The sequence below is a fragment of the Mustela putorius genome, unplaced genomic scaffold, assembly GCF_011764305.1.
Source record: "Mustela putorius furo isolate JIRA1106 unplaced genomic scaffold, ASM1176430v1.1 tig00003845_pilon_pilon_pilon, whole genome shotgun sequence".
In the NCBI taxonomy this organism is placed as follows: Eukaryota; Metazoa; Chordata; class Mammalia; order Carnivora; family Mustelidae; genus Mustela; species Mustela putorius.
The window spans coordinates 3,517,192-3,538,635 of record NW_025421998.1 but is presented as its reverse complement, the minus strand read 5'-3'; the positions used below and the strand labels follow the sequence as shown (position 1 = coordinate 3,538,635).

Sequence of the window (21,444 nt, the reverse complement as noted above, 5' to 3'; positions counted from 1 at the left end):
TAACAAGCACTCAGCTCTCTTCAGGAAGTGTGTGTGTGGAGCAAAAACAATATGATCACCCAGTGTTCCCAGCAAGGTGGGGTTCATGTTTGGGTATCACTCAAATCCTTTGGAGTTCTCGATAGTATATCGTCATAAAGTCATAGAACACGTTACGTTAAAATCGTCTTGTATGGACACTAGGTGAAATGAAACGAAGTCAAGACAAGCAGAAGTATCAAGTTCAATCCCTTTTGTCCAGTGAAAGTTCAGTCTACCACCTGAGTCCAGTCTAATCGCAAATATGTACTGAGGACCCGCCAGATACCAGGGACCCCGGCCACTTGCTGAGACTCTGAAACGAGAAGATATGGGTCCTGTCCTCTAGTAGACTCAGCCTCGTTCTAACTCTGGTTTCCAGCTCCTCCCGCCTTCCTCTTCCTCCGTGTCCTTTGCAATCCAAGGAGGTTATTTCCAGTACCTCAGAGAAGAGTGAACCAAGGGCAGTTTTTATGGGATGGATTTGTGTGATCAGCAACAGATGCTCAAGGAATGGGGAGGTCACAGCCACTGCCTTTCTCCGCCCTCACCCAGTGTTCAAGTCCAGAAGGCAGAGCAAAAGTCATTTTATCCGCCCTCTGGAGGAACAGGGTAAGGCCAGCTGAGGGCAGACTCTAACCTGCAGGCCCCCAGAGACCACTACTCAGGAACCAGAGCCTGAACAAGAAAGTCTTTAAACATTCTGTCACGACCACACAGTACATGGAACCCAAAGGGGGCTTTCTCTTATCGAACGGACTCATCTGTGGTGTCTTTCTACGTACACTTGAGAAGTGCTTACAAGAGGCTTAAATTAAGGCAAATAGAATGTGGGGTAAGGAAACCACAGAATAAAACCAACAGGACCCACCCAGGACCCTGACTTCTTCAGTAACTAAATGGACATTTAAGTCACATAATCATCGTACTGAAATTGACTTAAATTTGATCCGAGGTGAGAACCCTCTCTTCCTCAGGCGTTTCTCTAGGGTTCTTTGTGTCTTCCTGTTGTAGGACAGTTGAGGTATGACTCCCCACCCAAGGAACTATATAAAAAATGGTTCTAAAACTTTGAATGAATGAGACATTCAGAAAAATTCATCTTCACTTTAGAAATGGAGTTAAGAGGGTTCTATAAAGCTGGGAAGAACGTTCGAGCCTAGGTAAGCCATCCCTGTATTTTGTACAAGAAGGCTGTGAACCAGACACTAAAGCTTTTCACTGGTCTCCTGGTCCTCTTCAGTATTTGTTTCTTTTGTCTGTGATTATCATCTGAGAAACAAAAATCCCACTGATTGGAGCTAAAGTGTAGTTCAGGAAAGTGCTTCCTTCGGTTTTTGCTGCTCCTGTCAGGGAACAATGCGTGTGCGGGCACACGTGTGTGCACACGTGTGCATGTTCCCTTCCTGAGATCACAGCTGTATTGCTAACTGGAGGCCCGGAGTGCATGGGAGCGCCCCTGTGCTCTGTTGACCTTGACCTCCACTGGGCAGGTGAAAAAGGCAGAGGCCCCATGTCCTGCCTCCCCTCTTCTTGGCCAACAAACACGCGGCCTCCAAATAGCACCACAAAATACAGGTGCATGATTCCTAAGGGCAAATTTGTTTAAGACACCTTAAACTAAAAAACAAAACAAAAAACAACAACAACAACAACAACAAAAAAACCACCATCTGTATTTCAAGTTATCATACGTTCCTTAGGGCTGAGGGTTGGGAGGCCTTTTGCCCTCCCTTCTGTCGCCTTCAGAAATGAGTCCTGCATTCCCACGCGCTCTCCCTTTCTTTTGTCCCCACCCCAGCATATAAACAACGACCACATTCACGGTGAGAAGAAGGAGTTCGTGTGTCGGTGGTTGGATTGCTCGAGAGAGCAGAAGCCCTTCAAAGCCCAGTACATGCTGGTGGTGCACATGAGGCGGCACACGGGGGAGAAGCCTCACAAATGCACTGTGAGTGCAGGGCGTGGGCCGTGGGCCTGGGGGCCCCTGACGGGGCGCTTGTCAGGGTGGGGCTCGGCTCCCCGGCAGGACCGAGGGGGTGGGGAGCGGCCCAGTGGTGGGAGGAGCCGGGCGCTGTGATGAATGTAGAGAGGTCTGAGAGGGGGTCAGGAATTGCGGGGGAAGACAGAAGTGGAGAAGGAGCCGTGACAACCACACTTTGGGGGACAGCAGAAGCGCTCTGACCTGCACTGTCCAATAAGGTAGCCGGGGACCCTGTGGGCCCCGTGGGGGTTTTGGATACCTGGCCAGAGCAAACAAGGAATTGATTATTGTATTTTCATTTAATTTTTTTAAATGTAGATATAAACAGCCCCCAGGGGCACATGGCTACCACATTGGACAGTGGAGCCGTGGGTGGGTGGAGGCAGCTGGGATCCACTGGTGGGCACTAGGAATGAGCGCATGGACTGCATGTCTGCCCCAGCAGAAATGCCCGTCACGCTGGAAGACACGGAGGGCAGAGAGACGTGCCAACTTTGACTTAAAACCCATAAGCTCACTTTTAAAACCAGAACCCACGGGACTTCAGAGTTTTCCTTTGCCTTCCTAGTCCATCCCCATGGCCCGGTGCAGACACACAAGAAGGCTGGGGCTAAGCCTCCTTTCACACAGGGGCCTCCAGGAGCACTGGGCACTGCTCAGCCCTGTGCTTTACATCTTAAAGGCTCTTTACAAACATGATCAAATTCCATGCCTTTGTATGGACCCAAAGCCATATTAGTGAACTTTGTGCTGAATCTAAAATCAGTGGGAATTTGAGGAGATCAGTGAGCAGATAATGAAACCCATTGTCCACATTGAGTGGTCTATTAAAAAAGAAAGAAAGAAACCTCCAGGACTTTTTAGTAACCTTGAAAATGCTGTCTCTTCAACAGCACTGAGCCCCATCTGAATCCCAGTAAATGCAGAGTTTAGTGGACTTTTGTTCCTTGGTTTTGAAAAGCTGCTGACCCTCGAAATGTCAGTCTTTCATCAACTTTGGGGGAGTGTTAGGCCTAAGCCCATACTGTGTGGAGTGATGCAGATTTACCTGTTGTCCTCAGTTTGAAGGTTGCACAAAGGCCTACTCGAGACTAGAAAACTTGAAAACGCACTTGAGATCTCACACTGGAGAGAAACCGTACGTCTGTGAGCACGAAGGCTGCAACAAGGCTTTCTCGAATGCCTCGGATCGCGCCAAGCACCAAAACAGGACGCATTCCAATGAGGTGAGGCTCCCCCACGAGGCGCTGTTTGGGCCCAGAGCTCAGGGTGGTAGCAGAGAACCCTCGCAGGCAATGCACATGGAGACCAGGCCCATTCCGTTTCATTCCCTCTTGGCCTTCCCGGCAGGAGTGGGCGCTGGGCTGCAGGTCAGGGCCTGGAGCCTCCACCCCTGGGGCTGACTGCAAATGGGCTTGGTCTGGTGAGCAATGTAGACCTGGGGGGGCGGGGAACCTCAAACCCTTGGCAAGCAGGTTTCACCTTGTTCAGAACTGCCACCTACTGGTCAAACAGTAAGAGCATTTTTTAAAAAATATTTTATTTATTTGTCAGAGAGAGAGAGATAGCACAAGCAGGGGGAGTTGGGAGAGGGAGAAGCAGGCTCCCCGCCAAGCAAGGACCCCAATGCGGGACTCAGTCCGAGGACCCTGGGTTCATGACCTGAACCAACTGAGACGCTTAACCGACTGAGCCACCTGAGCATTCCCCAGTAGGAGCATTTCACTTTGGCATCCCACCCACTCGCCCTGCCCGGAATAGCGTGAATCCATGCGGAGAATGACCTGGTAAGCAGCCAGGATAGACGCCCCCCTTTCCTTGCTTTCTCTAGGCGGTATCTTCCAATGCAGTCTAGCCAAAAAGGCCTTTACAGGCCACCGACGTTGGCCAAACAGGATTTCCAGGCATTCTCATTTCCAAAGGCTCTTGGGAGCTGTTCTGTCCACAGTTACCCCCCAGAAGTTCAGAACAGCATGAAGAATGAAGATGATAGCAAATGACTTGGCCTGTGTTTTAAGGCAGATCTGCCTACAGGCCTCCAGTTTCTCTTTGACTAAGGTCGAGCTCAAAGTTCGGGTTCCTCTGTGAAGGCTTCTCTAGAATGAGTCCAGAAATGAACAGGAAAATCTCCCTGCATTTTGCGTAGAAGTAGGATTTTTGGCCAGAATGTGTTAATGTGAGACATAGTTCTGCTCTGGCTAAGGAGGTCATCGGTTTGCTTGACATGTGTGAGAGAAGACACATTTGACCTGGCTTAGCAGCTCAGGGATCATTGGCTTTAAGGTCCTCTCCAAGTGTCCCTTCAGCTCTCGGGGACAGAGCAAACACATCTCTAATGGAAGGAGCCACACTTTTCTTAAAAACACACTCATACTTCAGCTCACATGTGCAGGTCCACACATACAGACACTTTTTAGAAGGGTTGTGGCGGAATGAGGAGACATCCGTCATCTGGAACCTCTTATTATCAATCAGCTGTTGCAGGAAGGCTTTAGAGGAGATGCCTTATCTCCATTTTTTAATGTCAAAAATGCCTGTACTATGTACAGTGGTTACAGTGTAATCTGCTGTTCTTGTTTGGTGCAAAGTTTTAGGGAGTCTAGGTGAAGCCATAGAGATGGAAAACAGATTAGCCGTTTGCCAGAGGCTGAGGGAAGGGACTAGGGTGACTCCTAATACATACAGGATTTCTTCTGGGGACATTGGAAATATTCTGGAATCTGACTGATAAGTGGAGACAGTTGCATAAGATTGTGGAAGTACTAAATGTCATTGAATTGTGCAATTTAAAAGGGTTTTTTATGGTATGTGGAATATATCTCAATATAAAATGTTTTGGGGGATTTGATTAAGTTAGAATTAAATTGAATTAATACATTTAACTGCACTCCATGTATTTAATTACAGTTAGGACTAGACATCTCGGAGATATTCACTCCTATAGATTTTTAGGCCAAGTTTCCCTCCTGTTGCTGTGGAGAAATTGGGGCAAAGGAGGGGTTGGGATTAGCAGTGCACACATACACACACACTTACTCAGCTTTTTGTCTTGCTTAGGGACTTAAATTATGTGCACAGCTATTTGCTTTTAAATACCCTAGAGTTGAGCTTGTCCAATTCTGGGAGGTCAAGAGTGTAGCTTTGTCTGAGCGTTTATCCAATATGAGATTAAACGAAACACTGTTCGATCATACCTTTCACCAGGGTTGAGCAGCGTATAGAAACTCAGCCACCTTGACCGCACAAGGTTTTGGCCCTCTAGAGGAATGACGGACAACTTCAGTTCCACCAAAATTTAGAATCTAGATTTGTGTCAGGAGCCGGTCCACGATAAATCTAGATATCCTCTTTCATTTATTGGCTCTCTCTTATTTGTACTTTCATTCATTGCCCCAAACAAATATTGAGAGCTAGTTAGGGGGCACATGCTCTGCTGTTGAGGTATGGAACAGAATACTGTGAACTCGAACAAGAGGGGCATTTTTCCCATTCAGGAAGCCAGTCTGGCATTCCCCCTACACCCTTAGGCTGCCTCACACATTTGGGGCCACAGCAGTGGCCTCTGCCAGGGATCCCGACTTGAGACCACACAGCTCATGTCCCCCCAGAGCCATGCTACGCAAGAATCCTTGAGCTTGGACTCAGTGTGTCTCCCTCTCCAGAATGTTCCAATGGCCTCCTCTTTCCTAGAGGGAAATTTTAAACTCTCTGGGTCTATACCTGCTGGCATCCAGCCCATGCCTGCCCTTCCAAGCTTGACCTCTTACCTCTGTGGACATGCATGGAACTGGACAGCCTCGCCCACAGGCATGAAATGCTCCTGCCTCTAGACCCTGGCTTTACATTTTGCATCCACTTACCTTCACTTTTATCCCTCAGAATCTTGGTTTTCTTTCAGGACCCAGCTACAAAGCCCCCTGGTAATAGAGTTCTGTTCACTGATTAATCACTCTGTGCAACAAACACATTGTGGTGAGCATTTTATACATTGTTTCATTTAACCTTTAGACCCCAGGAGCTGGGTGTTATGCCCAGATGTAACAACGTAGAAACCGATGCCTCCCACAGTTACCCCAACTGAAAAATGATTGCCCTCCATCCATACCCTTCGGGGGCATTCATATTTGGGACTGGTGATAATTACAGGCTTTCTTATTTTTCCTGCACTTTTTATAACCCCAGATATTAAATCCTGCAGCTTATAACTTGATGTTCTCAGAGTCTTGCCTATAGCGGGGACCGTTACACATTCATTGAGAACTGTAGTTGGATAAATGCTACAAAGTCAAGTGAAAAATGCAGCAGTCTCTTTCACAAAGTACCCTTCCGTTGGGTGAGTCAAAAAGGAAACGACCACGGCAAAAGTCGAACATCTAGGACAGGAGACACAGGTAACTCAGGGAGACTGACAGCATTTATCCCCACCGACAGTTCTAGCATTTCAGTCACTGGTCACACGCAAAGACCTTCCACCTCTAGCTGTGTCCTCACGTACAGGCTAACCCAGCGTGGACACATGCATATACTTGTGGGAAGAGCAGCGGCTCAGACGCGAAACACTGGCCTGACTTGGCACTCTCCCCCTGCACGCCCTGCCCCCAGCCCACCGACGAACGCCTGTGCTGTGCATCCCAGCGTGCCTGCGGATGGCGCGGCCTGTCCCAGCAGCGTGGTGAGCAGGCGTAGGGCCCATGTCAGACGCTGCAAGGTAATGGCCACTCATGGCTGGATCCATTCTTCTGTCCCTAATGCATAGAAGTCGATGCGCTCGTTTCATTATATATGGGCTGCAAATCACAGCAGGCCCTGAATAGAAGTAATTCATAGTTAATGGGAATCAATTCTCCCCAAAAGAATCTCAAATTTGGAGGTGAAGTCTCTCGGGATAATTTTCGGAGTCTTCTCTACATTAGGACATTTCATCATTTTCTGTAGCACTCAGTCTGTTCTTGGGCTTTTAGTGAAAAAGCATCTTTTAGACACATACATTCTATAAGACAGGGCAGCTTTTTTTTTAATATAATGGGTACATTATACTAATCATGCTTTTGATGACTGTCGCTAACCTAATAGCTCATCTTCTGGTCTACGTAGATACGTATTCTTGGAAGGAGTCACGAATATATTATATTTCAAGCCAGGTAAACAAAATCCCAGTTTTGATGTTGGTCATGAGTAAATGCCAGCGATTCTGTGATTTGAGTAAATAATTTAGCTGTAAGCATCCGTAGAATTTTTAATGATTGCGTTTGTAGGTTTGATCACAGGCCCACATGGAACATGGAATCCTTCACAGGCTTTGGCACTCAGGGGCAGACCCAGACAGGCACCCTCCCCTCCTTTCTAGGACACCAACCACCAGCCCTTCTCAGTTTGTGAGTGAGTGTTCACAGACGGTCAGACAGGGCTTTGCGACTTTGAGAATCAGGAAGGTTCTGGATATTCTGAGTCCTGAACATCCCACACAGTTGCAACATGACCCCAGTGGATGTATTTTAATGATCTCTAACACAGAAGAGGCTGTAGGCAATTATTTTTTACATGCTTATGTGCACATTTTCACAAAGGGTATAGTGATTTTTGATCAGAAAACCAGGACATCCCTAAGAAATGTCTTCACACGACCTCTCCCAGAGGCACATGGCGTTCTGATGAGGTGATGTGTGCGTGAGACTCCTTCTGCAGTTGTCACCATCATTGTCATCGTCTTCACTGTCACCTTCAAATACCTACTGAGCAGCTACCCTGACACCAGGGGCCTTATTCTTACTTATAGGATAAATGTTTCCAAGAACATACAGGCGATCTGCACATTTGCAGCTGTCCTTGAGCATCTTTTAAAATAACAGTCTATTTTTTTTTAAGATTTTTTGTTTATTTGTCAGAGAGAGAGCACAAGCAGGCAGAGAGGCAGGCAGAGGCAGAGAGAGAAGCAGGCTCCCTGCTGAGCAAGAAGCCCGATGTGGGACTCGATCCCAGGACACTTGGATCATGACCTGAGCCGAAGGTAGCGGCTTAACCCACTGAACCACCCAGGCGCCCCAAAAACAGTCTATTAAAGCCAAATTCGCAGGCCCTGAACAGTGTTCAAATGGCCCTTTTTTTTTTTCATTTTATTTTATTTCTTTTCAGTATTCCAGAATTCATTGTTTATGCGCCACACCCAGAGCTCCCTGCAATCCGTGCCCTCCTTATTAACCACCACCAGGCTCACCCGACCCCCCACCTCCTCTGCTCTAAAACCCTCAGTTTGTTTCTCAGAGTCCACAGTCTCTCATGGTTTGTCTCTCCCTCAAATGACCTTATTAAACCCTTAGCATCTAGAGGTGTCTGAAAACCTCCCAGCTTTGCGGAGGTGCTTTGAAAGAGTGAAAGCTGCGGTGTGCATCCGTGAGACTGTTGGGCTGGGGCGCGAGCGCTTTGGTAACAATTTCTTATTTCATTCGTGGGGCTTTTGGCAGAAACCATATGTGTGCAAAATCCCAGGCTGCACGAAGCGCTACACAGACCCGAGTTCCCTCCGGAAGCACGTGAAGACAGTGCACGGCCCAGAGGCTCACGTCACCAAGAAGCAGCGTGGGGACATACATCCTCGGCCCCCCCCGCCCCGCGATTCCGGCAGCCATTCACAGTCCCGGTCGCCTGGCCGTCAGACTCAGGGAGCCCTTGGGGAGCAGAAGGACCTCAGCCACACTACCTCAAAGCGGGAAGAATGCCTCCAAGTGAAAGCAGTCAAGGCAGAGAAGCCCATGGTATGTCACTCGCTTTCCTTCTGCTGGTCCCCAAGCCATCCTAGGTTATTTTAAAAAGTCAACGAGGGCATGAGGACAGACTAGACCACCCAGTTCCTCATTGCACTGGACTCCCTGATTGAAGGGGTCAGGAGCTCAGAGACCCAGATTCCTTACTTAAGGTTAATCAGCATAGAGTAACTCAGAAAAGAGCATCAGAGTTTCCTAACTTTTTAAAAATCAGTCTGGAACCATAGCACATCAGGGCAGATAGAAAGAACGGCATGACTGACTATATTTCCAGTAGACCCGTAATGGAGAAAGCCCTTCAGGCTTTCTATAAATGCATATTTTGCATCGTGCTTTGCCCTGGTAACTCCGAAATAAATAAGCACAATCCCTATTCTTTAGGTGTTTATAGTCCCGTGGGCTAGACAGACCACCAAAAAGCAAATACTAGAACTCTGCATGATGGGTTTTTCCCACAAGTGCGCGTGAGAGCATTTGAGAAGGGAACAGACCACCTGTGCACTTGAGGATGTGATAGGAAAGGGGGTGTGGGTGGGTCTCAAGTTCAGCTCTCAAAGTGGGGGAGGTGCAGGCCTGACATTGCAGCAGGAGCCAGCGGTGGGGGTGGAGGGTGGGGGGGTGGGGGGGTGGTAGTGGCCCAGGACGATGTGCAGGAATGAAAAGGAGTGAGGAGGAAAAGGGGTTCTATTTTACTGGTGATGGTGAATGACATGCCCGGCTGATTTTTAGAAAAGCCAGCTCTAGGGTCAGGCTAGGGATGGGCTTGATAGACTGGAGACCATTTTAGCAGTGGAGCCCGAACCATAGAGGTGAGGAGCAGAGGAAGCACCAGAAAGCTGTCATCAGGAGAAATCATTCTGGTCTGGGGACTTAGCAGTCACCAGACGGACACAGGGATCATGCTACAGCTGCAGTTTCTTTCAAACTGCTCTTGATTTGTTTTTTTTTTTCCCTAAGTCTATGCCATACAAAACATCTAAACCTGTAAGAAAGGCAAGGGGAAGAATGAAAGGAGTAGCTATTGGGAAAGCTTTGGTACAATTGTGTCTGGCAGCGTGTGTAACGGGGTCAGCTCCGCCAATGTGCTGGGGTCTCATCTGGCTACTCTATGTACAGAGGAAACATACCCGATAGAAGTTGTGGGCTTGGATTTCCAGATGCACACGACTGGTCAGGCAGGCATCGCTATACTCTGTTTCGCAAAGTGTCTTCTTAAAATCAGAAAAGTCCAGCAATTGGATGGACATCCTATGAGTTCCTGAGTAATGTCACCACGCAGCAGTACGTATGGAGAGGAAATGACGCCCACGTACAATTTTGGAGTTGACCGAGTGGAATTTAATGATTGGTTGAATTTTAATGACTTGCTGAGTTTAAGAGTTTTAGAGAGTGACATTAAGTGTAGCCAAAATAATACCAAGAAATTGTCCAGATTTATCATGAGTTGCCAGTGGGTACCTGTAGTTTGCTTTTAGAAAGAAAGAGAGAGAGAGGAAGGAAGGGGAGAAAGAAAGGAAAGAAAGGAGGGAAGGAAGGAAAAAAAAGAAAGAAAAATAAATATCAAAAAATAAACTATAATAAAAATAAAAAGCACCTTAGTCAAAAGGTGATGTATGTCTTACGACTCATCACTGTACGTTAAAGTTAATCAGTTCATAAGCGGTGTTGTGCATACTTTTGCGGGGGATCGCATATCTGTTTCCTAAAATAAAGACTACCGGTACAACGTGCAGAACATTCAACAGTTTATCCCCAGGTGTTTAATGAAACAAGGAAAATGAATTTGTAGTCTCCTAGATTATGTCATCAAAAGACAATGATTTATGTTCTTCGGACATCCTAAGGACCCAGAGCCTCTTGTACCTTTAATGTACATCCCTAGCTCAAGAAAACATGTCATTTCCTCTCCAAAGACCCATTATTTAAGAAGAAAATTGGTAGAAATAAGAATGTATAGTTATTTGGTTCAGTGATATCTGAGATGCCCCAAGATGTGAACTATTTTATAAAGCAATGAAATCATAGAAACATACACTGGAAGGGACCATAGAGAGCCTTGAGACAAGGCTCTATATGTTATAGGGAAGGCTAATAAATTCATCTGATTTCGTACACGGGACTATTCTGTCTGTATATATCCATACACATATAAATATAAGTAGATCGTTTTGTAGACATTTACTAATGCATATGAGATTTACATTTCTAATATTCTTTCTTTAAAAAATGTATTCTTGATCATCGTGCTATGAATTAAATTCTTTCTTCTTTTTTCTTATTAATTCCACATCTCTTCTGTGTAATGCTCCTAAATGTCTTGTTCTCACTTCCTAAGGACAGTGGGTAATAAGGTGAGGGAATTTTGGCTTCTCTGCTCTTTTTGTTTTGTGTTTGTTTTAACGTTTCACTTCTGTGCATTTGATTTTTCATTTTTGTGCTTTGTGGTATCTTTGGTAGTGAACAGTACTCAGCTATGTTTCAAATGTAGAAGCAATGTGTTTTGAACATTCAGCATGTGGAAATGTGGAGTCAGATGGTGAAATTCATTGTTCTGTTTGTCTAGGTTTTCATAACAAATCACGGCCGGCCGACCAAGCAGATGTTCTCAAAGACTATCACATTATCGAATTGATGCATGTAAACTCATTCTGGGACCAGACGGGTGTCCTCCCTCTTTGAGGGTGATCTGGATATATTGTTGTTCCCAGTTAATCTGTGTCGAAGGGTCTGAGCTCCTCTGAGCGATTCTCTGGTCTTAAAGGCCTTTTTGCCTCCTTCTGTGCCCTGTTAGAGGCTTGAGTCTATGGTGTGTGTGTGCATACACATAGACACATACACAGACACACACACACACACGGATTCACCTGCACACACTCTGAGCTGACAGTCCAAGAGTCAAAGACTTCGAAATCCTGGATGCTCCAAGTCCCTTGGGAAGGAGCAGGTGGCCTGGCCCTCCAGGATTCTGCCAAAGCAAAACACGAGCCAGGCTTCCCAAAGTCCCCATCAGATTTGTGTATCTCATTTGGCTCTGCTTGGTTGCCCGGGACAAATCTGGTGTATCACATGGCATTCACTTAGGACGTCTTCATTTGCTTGGCTGTACTTAGTGTGGTTGCGAAACGAGTGTGATGGTCTCTGCTGAGAAGCCCTATGCCTAAAACCCCTTCCTAAAACCCCTGTGTACCCCACTGGGACAACAGTGGGGCTCCATAACTGAGTGTGTGTGGTTCTCTCTCCCAGGAGAATTTGTTCTTGGGGCTGCTGGAAGCTTCTAGTTGTCCCAGTAACGCTGGAGAAGCCTCTGTGGGGAGATGGAAATGGTGCTGGGCAGGGAGTTTAGGTTGGTCTTAGTACTGACCTTGTGAATTTGTGACTTTGGGCAATCACTGAAGTTCTCTGAACGTTAGTTTTCTTATCCACAAAAGAGGGGTTATCCTGTATATCTACCAATGGAATTCACCAATGGAATTTAAGATAGAGCAGTTCTAAGCTGTGCAGACTGGTCATTGAGGGCCATTTTATAGGGTGCCCCCCCCAGATCTGAGGACCAGTTCTCCCTCATTCCCCATCTCCAGGAGCCCTGGGGCTGAGGGGGGGGGGGTCCTTTCCCTGATGGAGAGCCTGTGCACTGGCTCAGGTTTCTCTCTAGTTGCAGAACTGGCTTATACAGTCCACACAGTGGTGATGAGGGAAACATTGCCTGATTCTCCCAGAGAAATGCTAGGGCACTTTAGGGGAATGGGAAGATTATTCCAGACTCAGATGGCTGTAACTTGGAGCATTTCTTGCAGCTGTCTTTATGCATAGCCTTGCTGGGGTTCTGTGGAGCAGGCAAGTGTAGACAGAAGTGGGGGAGGTTACAGAGAGCTTGAGCAACTAGCCCTGAGCAGCTCAGAGAGGGTCTCATGGGAGAGGACCTAGTGTGCCCCTCAAGTACCCATCTCCCGCACATGCTAGAGCCAAGCAGAACGAGCCTGTGGACTAAAGCCACCTGGGATAAGATGAACTGCGAATGCCCTCGGAGCTGAATGGGAACTGTTTCCCAGGTCTTTGTCTATTTCGTGGCCTCTCTGGGCCTCACACTTAATTCCCGCCACAGTCCCAAAGATAAGTAAGTTGTCCCCATTTTGTAGATAAGGAAACTGAGGTTTAGAGTGACTGAGTCTTTTGCCCAAAGGGTCAAGTCAAGTCGTGCAAGTGGGATTAGAGCTGAGGAAGCTTGTTTGCAGAGCTGGCATCTGGGGAAGGATCCCGTGGCTGGTATCATGCCAGTCACTGCCCCCAACCCCATTCAGCATGCCCCGCTTCCATTGCCCCCACCGCACATCTGCTGGGTATCCCATCAGCCCCTAGATCGTGAGAGGCTGCTTCCATTCACCGGCACACAGCTCCCCTCACTGCACCTCTGGAACACCCTGGAGGTCTAGGGTCTGTATGAGCCCTCGTTTTTGGCTTCCTTTGCTTTCTTCTTCCCAGTTACACCTCTTTGCTTTGCTCTTGACCCCAGCAGACATCTCAGCCAAGCCCTGGTGGTCAGTCTTCATGCAGCAGCCAACAGTCCCCCATCAGCAACTTTTCCAACAGTGGGCTCGAGCTTCCTCTGACTGATGGAGGTGGTGTGGGAGACCTCGGGGCCATTGACGAAACCCCAATCATGGACTCGACCATTTCCACTGCAACCACCGCCCTCGCCTTGCAAGCCAGGAGGAACCCGGCAGGGACCAAATGGATGGAGCACGTAAAACTAGAAAGGCTCAAACAAGTGAATGGAATGCTTCCACGACTGAACCCCGTTCTACCCCCCAAAGCCCCTGCAGTCTCTCCTCTCATAGGAAATGGTGAGTCCCATGTGCCCTCTCTCCTCGGCTCCGGGCTCTCCGTTCTGTTTGTACATCCAGGCCACAGTGGGAAGAACCTGGCTTGGTGTGTACTGGTGTGTCTCCCGGTCCTAAAATTACACTGTCACCACACCCATCAGTGTGGCCTCTCTGGAGAGGCCATGTTTTTTTTGTTTGTTTTTTTTTAAGGATTTTTTATTTATTTATTTGACATCACAAGTAGGCAGAGAGGCAGGCAGAGAGAGGAAGGGAAGCAGGCTCCCTGCTGAGCAGAGCCCGATGCGGGGCTCCATCCCAGGACCCTGGGACCATGACCTGAGCCAAAAGCAGAGGCTTTAACCCACTGAGCCACCCAGGTGCCCCGAGGCCATGTTTTAAAAGCAGTTCGTAAGGGGATAATAATGTAGGACTTCTGTTCTCACGGTGAGATCAGAACTGTTGGATGGAGCTGAGGAGGTCCCTCCAGCAGTGGCATCTGGGTTAGCACGGCCATCTGGTTTCCCATCGGCACCCGGGAGATCAGCAGCCACCTTGACTGACATGTTCCCAGGTCAAGGCAGGCCAGGCAGCCTTGCGCATTTGCAGCCCCAAACCCATGTCAGGTTTTGCTTCTGAGAGGACACTGAATGCCCAGACTGTATCCTCAGGGTGAAGCTCCCACCCACCGACCCAGATGTCCTCCACCTTCAGGGGATGTCAGAGGAAGCCCCAAGTAGATAGGACACTCCGGGAATGCCTTTGGCTTTGGACTTGCCTGTCCCCAGAGCACTGTGCCCTACACCTGTGAAGGAGCTTAAGTGATCCAGGCTGTGTCTACTGCTCTGTTGAAGCCAGGGGTCTGCAAACTTTCCCACCCACTCGCAAATAAAGTTTCTTGGTACGCAGCCGCACCCACTCCTTCACTGTTCCTTTGGGGACACGCAGCAGAGGCTGGGGGCTGTGGCGGACTCTGCGCATGGCGGGGAAACCAAAACTAGTTTCACCCCACCCTGCACCTGACGGGTTTCCCGCCCTCCCGAAATGAACGCGCGTCTCTCCACCCTCTCTCTGCAGGCACGCAGGCCAGTACCAGCTGCAGTCTGGGCGGGCCCTTGACTCTCCTCCCGAACAGAAGCGACCTTGTGGGTGTGGACATCACCATGCTGAACATGCTCAACCGGAGGGACAGCAGCACCAGCACCATCAGCTCCGCCTACCTGAGCAGCCGCCGCTCCTCCGGCATCTCCCCCTGCTTCTCCAGCCGCAGGTCCAGCGAGGCGTCCCAGGCCGAGGGCCGGCCCCAGAACGTGAGCGTGGCCGACTCCTACGACCCCATCTCCACCGACGCCTCGCGCAGGTCCAGCGAGGCCAGCCAGGGGGACGGGCTGCCCAGCCTGCTCAGCCTCACGCCGGCGCAGCAGTACCGCCTGAAAGCCAAGTACGCGGCGGCCACCGGCGGGCCGCCCCCCACCCCGCTGCCCAACATGGAGAGGATGAGCCTGAAGACCCGGATGGCCCTGCTTGGGGACGGCCGGGAGCCCGCGGGGGCCCTGCCTCCCGTGCACCCCCCGCGGAGGTGTAGCGACGGGGGCGCGCACAGCTATGGCCGCCGCCCTCTGCTGCCGGCCGACGCGCTGGGCAACGGCGTGAGGCGGGCCAGCGACCCGGTGAGGACGGTGTCCGAGAGCCTCTCGCTGCCCCGGGTGCCGCGCTTCGGCAGCCTCCACGGCTTCAACCCTCCGGCACTGCCCGCCTCCCTGGAGAAACGCAACTTAGTGCTCCAGAACTACACGCGGCCGGAGGGCGGCCAGCCGCGCCACTTCGCGGCGTCCCCCTGCCCTCCGAGCATTACGGAGAACGTCACCCTGGAGTCCCTGACCATGGACGCGGACGTGAGCCTGAACGAGGAGGACTTCCTGCCCGACGACGTGGTGCAGTATTTAAATGCCCAGAACCAGGCGGGGTATGAACAGCCCTTCCAAAGCGCCGTCTCTGATGATGGCAAAGGGCCCCATGGGCCCGGCCTGGGGAGTGGGCGCGGAGACTTCGAGCCCCCCGGGCTGCCCGACAGCCACGCCGGCCAGCAGTACCGGCCGCTGGAGCAGCCTTGCCCTGAAGCCAGCAAATCCGACCTGCCCATTCAGTGGAATGAGGTCAGCTCTGGCAGCGCCGACCTGTGCTCGTCCAAGGTGAAGTGTGGCCAGCGGTCGGCGGCGCAGCAGGCTCGAGCCTTCGGCTTCTACGCCAACGCCAACATGGGCGTTCACCCGCAGAATCCCTTAAGGAACGGGGTCGGCCCTGCTGGGGGGTACCCGACCCTCGTGGAGCACGGCAGCTCCTACGGCGGCCCCGAGCACTTAACGAGCCACAGTGGCGGACCGGGCACCAGCGGGAACACCTTCCACGAACAGCCCTACAAGACCCAGCAGTATGGGAACTGCCTCAACAGGCCGCTCGCAGCCCCCGGCCTGCTGGACGGGGCCTGTGGTGCCGGGATTCAGGCGGCAAAGCTGAAAGGCACCACGGTGCCGGGGAACGGGAGCCAGCCAGATTTTGGCCTGTCGGTGGTGCCCCACGAATCAGCGGGCAGCGCTGTGAATGGCATGGCACCCCAAGACCTGGTGGGCCAGGGGTACCTGTCCCATCAGCTGCTCAACGACCACCAAGGGGTGGGCCGCTCGGGTCAGCAGGTGCTAGAGCAGGTCAGCGCTACCTCACACATCAACATCTATCAGGGGCCAGAGAGCGGCCTGCCGGGGCCCCCCTGCCAGGGCAGCCAGTCATCGGGCTTGGCAGCTGCCAGGGGCTACCAGCCCTGTGCCGGCTTCGGGGGCAGCAGACGGCAGGCCGCGCTGAGGGGCAGCCTCGCTCTGCAGCAGGGACAGCTCAGCGACACGAGTCAGGCCTGTAGGGTGAACGGCATCAAGATGGAGATACAAGGGCAGCCCCATCCGCTCTGTTCGAACCCACAGAGTTACTCTGGTCAGTTCTATGACCAAACCGTTGGCTTCAGTCAGCAAGATATGAAAACTGGTTCATTCTCCATTTCAGAAGCCAACTGCCTGCTCCAGGGGGCCAGCGCCGAAAACTCTGAATTACTCTCCCCAGGTGCTAACCAGGTGACAAGCACAGTGGACAGCCTCGACAGCCATGACCTGGAAGGGGTGCAGATTGATTTTGATGCTATCATCGACGACGGGGACCACGCCAGCCTGATGTCTGGAGCCCTGAGCCCCAGCATCATGCAGAACCTTTCCTACAGCTCCTCCCGCCTCACCACCCCGCGCGCATCCCTCCCGCTGCCCGCGCTGTCCGTGAGCACCACCAACATGGCCATCGGGGACATGAGCTCTTTGCTGACCTCCCTCGCGGAAGAAAGCAAATTCCTTGCAGTGATGCAGTAGGCAATAGGGAAACGGCTGCCAACCAACGTGAAACTTTAGGAGTTTAAGATGAAATGGACTCGGGTTTGGGCCGGTTTGTTTTTTGTTTTAGTTCTGTATGTATTTTAGCAATCTCATCTCACCTAACTGGGATGTGTTTCAAGTATATTCCTTTTATGGAAAAGGACTCTGAACAACCCTAAAGTATTCTAGGGAGAAACTGTCTTCCATTTCAGTTTTGAATCAGTATTGTGACACTCAAACCATCCTCTTGGTTTCCTTTATTTTTTTTTTTTAACTGCAAGCCCCCCCCTTTTTAGTAAACAGTGTAAATGTGTGATGTGCACGTTCTTTTCAAAGAGAAGTCATGCAAGAGTTTCGATGTGTTTCTCATACGAGAGTTTTGATGTGTCTCTCTGTTACTCAAAGGAAATAGGAGTTGGTGTGCTTTTGACCAAGGGGTTACACTTACAGCTTTTAAAATTTTCCCTTACATGTGCTCTGTGTTTCTTTTTGTTTTTTGTTTTCTTGGGTGTTTTTTGGGTGTTTTTTGTTTTTGCTTTTTGGTTTTGATGGTGTTTGTTTGTTTTGGTAATTCCCACATTGGGCACAAAAACCAGAATATGGATAGTGAATTTAAGAATCCTTTGTGGGTGTGCTGTAGCAGGCATAGCCAATTTTTGACGCACTCCCCATCCCAGTTCAGGTCAGGGTTGCATGCAAGCAGGAATTTGGGACTCTGGCAGATAAACACTCGTTTGCTCACGGTTGGGGTTTAGAATTCCTCCTGTCCCTTCGTGCGCTCAGGGCAGGTGCATCTATGTGCTCACTTCCCAGTTATCCACGCTGCCTCTCCGCCCTCCCTCTCCACAACTATTCAGTGTTGCTCCACGCTCCAGGGAGAGAAGGGAAGGGTGGTGGGTTGGCAGCTTCCATCCGTTCTGGCAAGAAGTTAGGTAGATTGTAGAGTGAAGCTACTGGGTAGAGATAGTGTGGGGAACATTTGTGGGTTTGCTGTGTTTGTTGATTATAGTTCCATCTCTTCACTCATTATCATAGATAACTGAGAATTGATTATATATAGCTCTAAGTATTTAAGTATTTAAAAGACCCAGTGGCAGGCTATTTCATTAACATACCTTCATTCCACTGTAGCAAAGGAGTATTTCTATTCTAAGTGTCCTATTTTAAGGGATTTATAACAGTTGTAAAGGAAAAAGCTGACATACAATGACATTTGGAATAAATCACTTTAACCATTGTTAGTGTTTGTAAGTGCTAGGGAAGATGGTCAGTGGCTGAGTGGATGCCTTTTCTTACACCTTCTCTATTAAACAAGGCATCTGGTTAAGAAGTTAAATGTTCTATGCAGTTAGTCCTTCACGTGGACTTAATTGGTATTTTTGTTTGGGATTAAAACATTTAAAGACTAAAAAAGTGCAGCTACTTCCCATGTGCAGCTGATACACATAAAAGACATACTATGTGTGTACAGAGTACATGGATTATCCAACATTTTACATTCCAAAATGTGTAAACTATTAAAAATAAAATATTAACACCTCAGACTACCTTCTCTGTTTCATCCCATTGACCCTGGAAGTTGGATTTAGCCAAAGTGACTCATGAGTCAGTTGTGTGGCTTTTTGCCCCCTTTATTCCTGCCATTTAAATTCATATTAGATGAGTCAAGTAAAATAAAACATTAGACAATAGGAAAAAATGTTAGAACCAGCCCATTTTTCTCATATTCATGATCTCTCCTTTGGACCAAGAATCTCAGCGTGGAGGGAAATTTGCCCTTTGGAACTTTGTGTCTGAGAAAGTTGGGTTTGTTTTCAGCGGAATGTTCCTGAAACCACTGGGAAGGGTGCCGAGACTTCTCCTGCTGCCCTCCCACAACCAGCACCTGCTCTTAAGTCCAAGGATGCATCTGCTTTGGAACAGAGCCCAAAAGCGAAAGACAGCTACTGATCTGAGCTCAATGGATCTGAGCAACAAAAAAGAGCCAGGCTTTTTCTGTGTTCCTCAAAACAGTCCATGACCCGGTCACAAAATCAGTGGTCCACTCCCTGAATCTCTTTTTTCCACAAAAAGCAGAATCACTACATCCTAATCTTACCTTACATGCTCTCACGGTTTGACCTGACCCTGTTCTTGGTTTCCAAGCTTCGGACCTAGGCGTTCTGCAGCCACTGAGTGAGGACGGCGGCCCCTGGCACCACCCTGCCCTCCTCCTCCATCAGAGTCCCTCCCCGGTCAAACTCCCAGATGTGACCTGCACTTCTCAGTGACCCTAAATTCCTACCTCGCCTGCCCTCCATGGAAGGACAGACGGCAACTGGCCACCGTGGGGGAGGACCGTTGTCATCCTGGGTCTCTGCTTTGCCCTGTGGTGATTCAGGGGATTCTCCGCGTGGCTACCATTCTTTACCTTTCCATGCTTGCTTTTCTTCCTCCGGCCCTTAGGTTTGCAGAGATAGACCTACTTCAGCGCAGCCCTTGGCTTCTGTCTGTGGAAATCTCAGAAAGATGGGGAAGAGGGGAGAGGGAGGAGGAGAGTGTACTTTTCCCGAGCGCTGCGATGCGCCCTGAAGGTCAGTGGAAGGAAGGTCTGTTGGGGCCACTTGGAAGCCTTCTGTCTGTAGACTTGGCTTCTCTGGCAGGACGCACCCCCATTCTCCAGCCGCCAGCCTCCTCCCCATGTCTCTGACCCTCCCTGCCGAGGGAGACCGCAGCGACTCATGAGTGACCCCCCTTACTTCTCAATGCAGGCTCGTGCCTGCTTCTCCTGTTGAACATCCGTGTGAACCATGTTTTTATTCGTTAAACCGTTTTATTTCCTAAAGAGCTAGTGAGACTGCCCCTGCTCCTCATACGTTGGCTCGTCCCCTCGAGCCGCAGAGTTGTGATTCTTGCGATGTATGTGCCTTATTTTCTGTTGATCTTGTTGATGCGAGGGACCAGCCCCTGTTGCCCGATCGCCGCGCGGGGGTGCGCGCTCCGGGGCCCCCCGAGCGCGCCCGCGATCCGAGCAGAGTCCGCCGTCTTGTACCTGGTTTCCCGTGTTGTTTGAACTGATGGAGGATGTTCTCTTCAGACAAGTTACTGTTGTGTATCCCGCAAACGTGTAAAAGAAAAGACGAGTTCATTTTTTTCACCTTTTTTAGATTTTTAAAAAAAAAAAATAAAATGTGTAATCCTTTTTTAAAAGAAACACATGTAAATACATTTAAGTATTGTAGGCATAGTGTTCGGATGTGGCCGGCTCTGGGCCTTCTCGGATCAGCCTGCAGCCGTGCGATGCCCCCTCTCCGCGTGCGATGCCCCCGTGCCCACCTCATGCCCAGGGCCGCAGTCCCGCCACACGTGAACTCTACTTTTGCTTTCGGAACCACCTAGTCCTTTTGTAACAAAAAGAAAGAACAATGTTTCTTACAATGTCAATAAAAAACGCTTTGTACTGAAATTGTTCCGGGGTTGTTTATTCGATCCCTAGCTAAACAGAAAGGTGCTGCCTTGGGAAAACTACAGAGCTGGCACTGGGACGCACTGGGACTCAGAGCCCACTCCCCCCACCCTTACCCTCTCCTCCCCGCCCTCCCCAGCCCTCCCCCCATGGGCCATATGCAAGCTGAGCTGCACTTCTGCCCCAGACTCAGATTCCTTGTCCCCAAGGCTGAGAATAAGAGCTGGTGTGGCTGCTGGTGGCAACCTCGGGGTGTGCACCTGGGAGGCACACCAGTTGTAACCCTAATTGTTTTTCTTAATTTCATCATTTTGCCAAACTCTGGGGAAGGAGTGTGAATATGGTTCAGTGTCTAACAACTGAGCTTGTTTCTCTTCTATAAATTATCCTCTCCTTTCAAAGGATATAGGGTATAATACCATTCACAGGAAACAACGTGGTGGAAACCTACTTTTCTGTGGCTTTTAAGAACTGACTTTAGACAGAAATGTAAGCGATTTCTCTAATTTGTCTTTTCTTCTATTTTTTTTTTCAGTATTATTCTCTAGATCACCATAAAAGCCTCCAAAGGGTCCCCTTTCTGAGTAGCAGCAGGTGTCCTCTGAGCCCCTAGCTTCCCCTGGTTGGCAGGATCCCAGGCCTCCGCAGATGGGTGTGGCCTTCGAGCACAGGCTGGTGGCTACACCAGCAAGCCCGAAGGGGACCCCCAATCTGTGAGTGATGAATGGGTGCCTCCCCCATGGGGCTTCTGCAATCATAGAGAGGATTCATGCTCTCCTAATCCACAAGAGAACAATTTCTCCCATAAACCCAGTATTCTTTGCTTTCATAGCTATAGCCCTCATGTAAGGTATCCAAATGAATTCAGAAAAAAAGAGGAAAAAAATGAATTTATACTCTACCATAGGAATAAATCACCAGCATACGAAGATGTATTCCACGTAGTAAGTCAGAGTAAAAGAGGAAAAATGAGGCTCATAGAAAGGACAGGAGGGGATTGGGATGCCCC

General features: G+C 49.6%; 1 protein-coding gene across 2 annotated transcripts in view; it reads left to right on the top strand.

Annotated features, from left to right (window-relative positions):
• Nucleotides 1–20,435, top strand: part of GLI3 (GLI family zinc finger 3) — a 272,943-nt gene extending 252,508 nt beyond the window's left edge. The window contains exons 11-15 of one of the 2 annotated variants that reach the window (XM_045089532.1): nt 1,820–1,969; nt 3,064–3,228; nt 8,464–8,754; nt 13,277–13,604; nt 14,658–20,435. In XM_045089532.1, the coding sequence (XP_044945467.1) occupies nt 1,820–1,969; nt 3,064–3,228; nt 8,464–8,754; nt 13,277–13,604; nt 14,658–16,987 (3,264 nt within the window). In that variant the 3' untranslated portion in view covers nt 16,988–20,435. Of the gene's footprint in view, nt 1–1,819; nt 1,970–3,063; nt 3,229–8,463; nt 8,755–13,273; nt 13,605–14,657 lie in introns of both variants that reach the window. The other variant, XM_045089531.1, reaches the window with a different exon arrangement.
• Nucleotides 20,436–21,444: the final 1,009 nt, after the last annotated feature.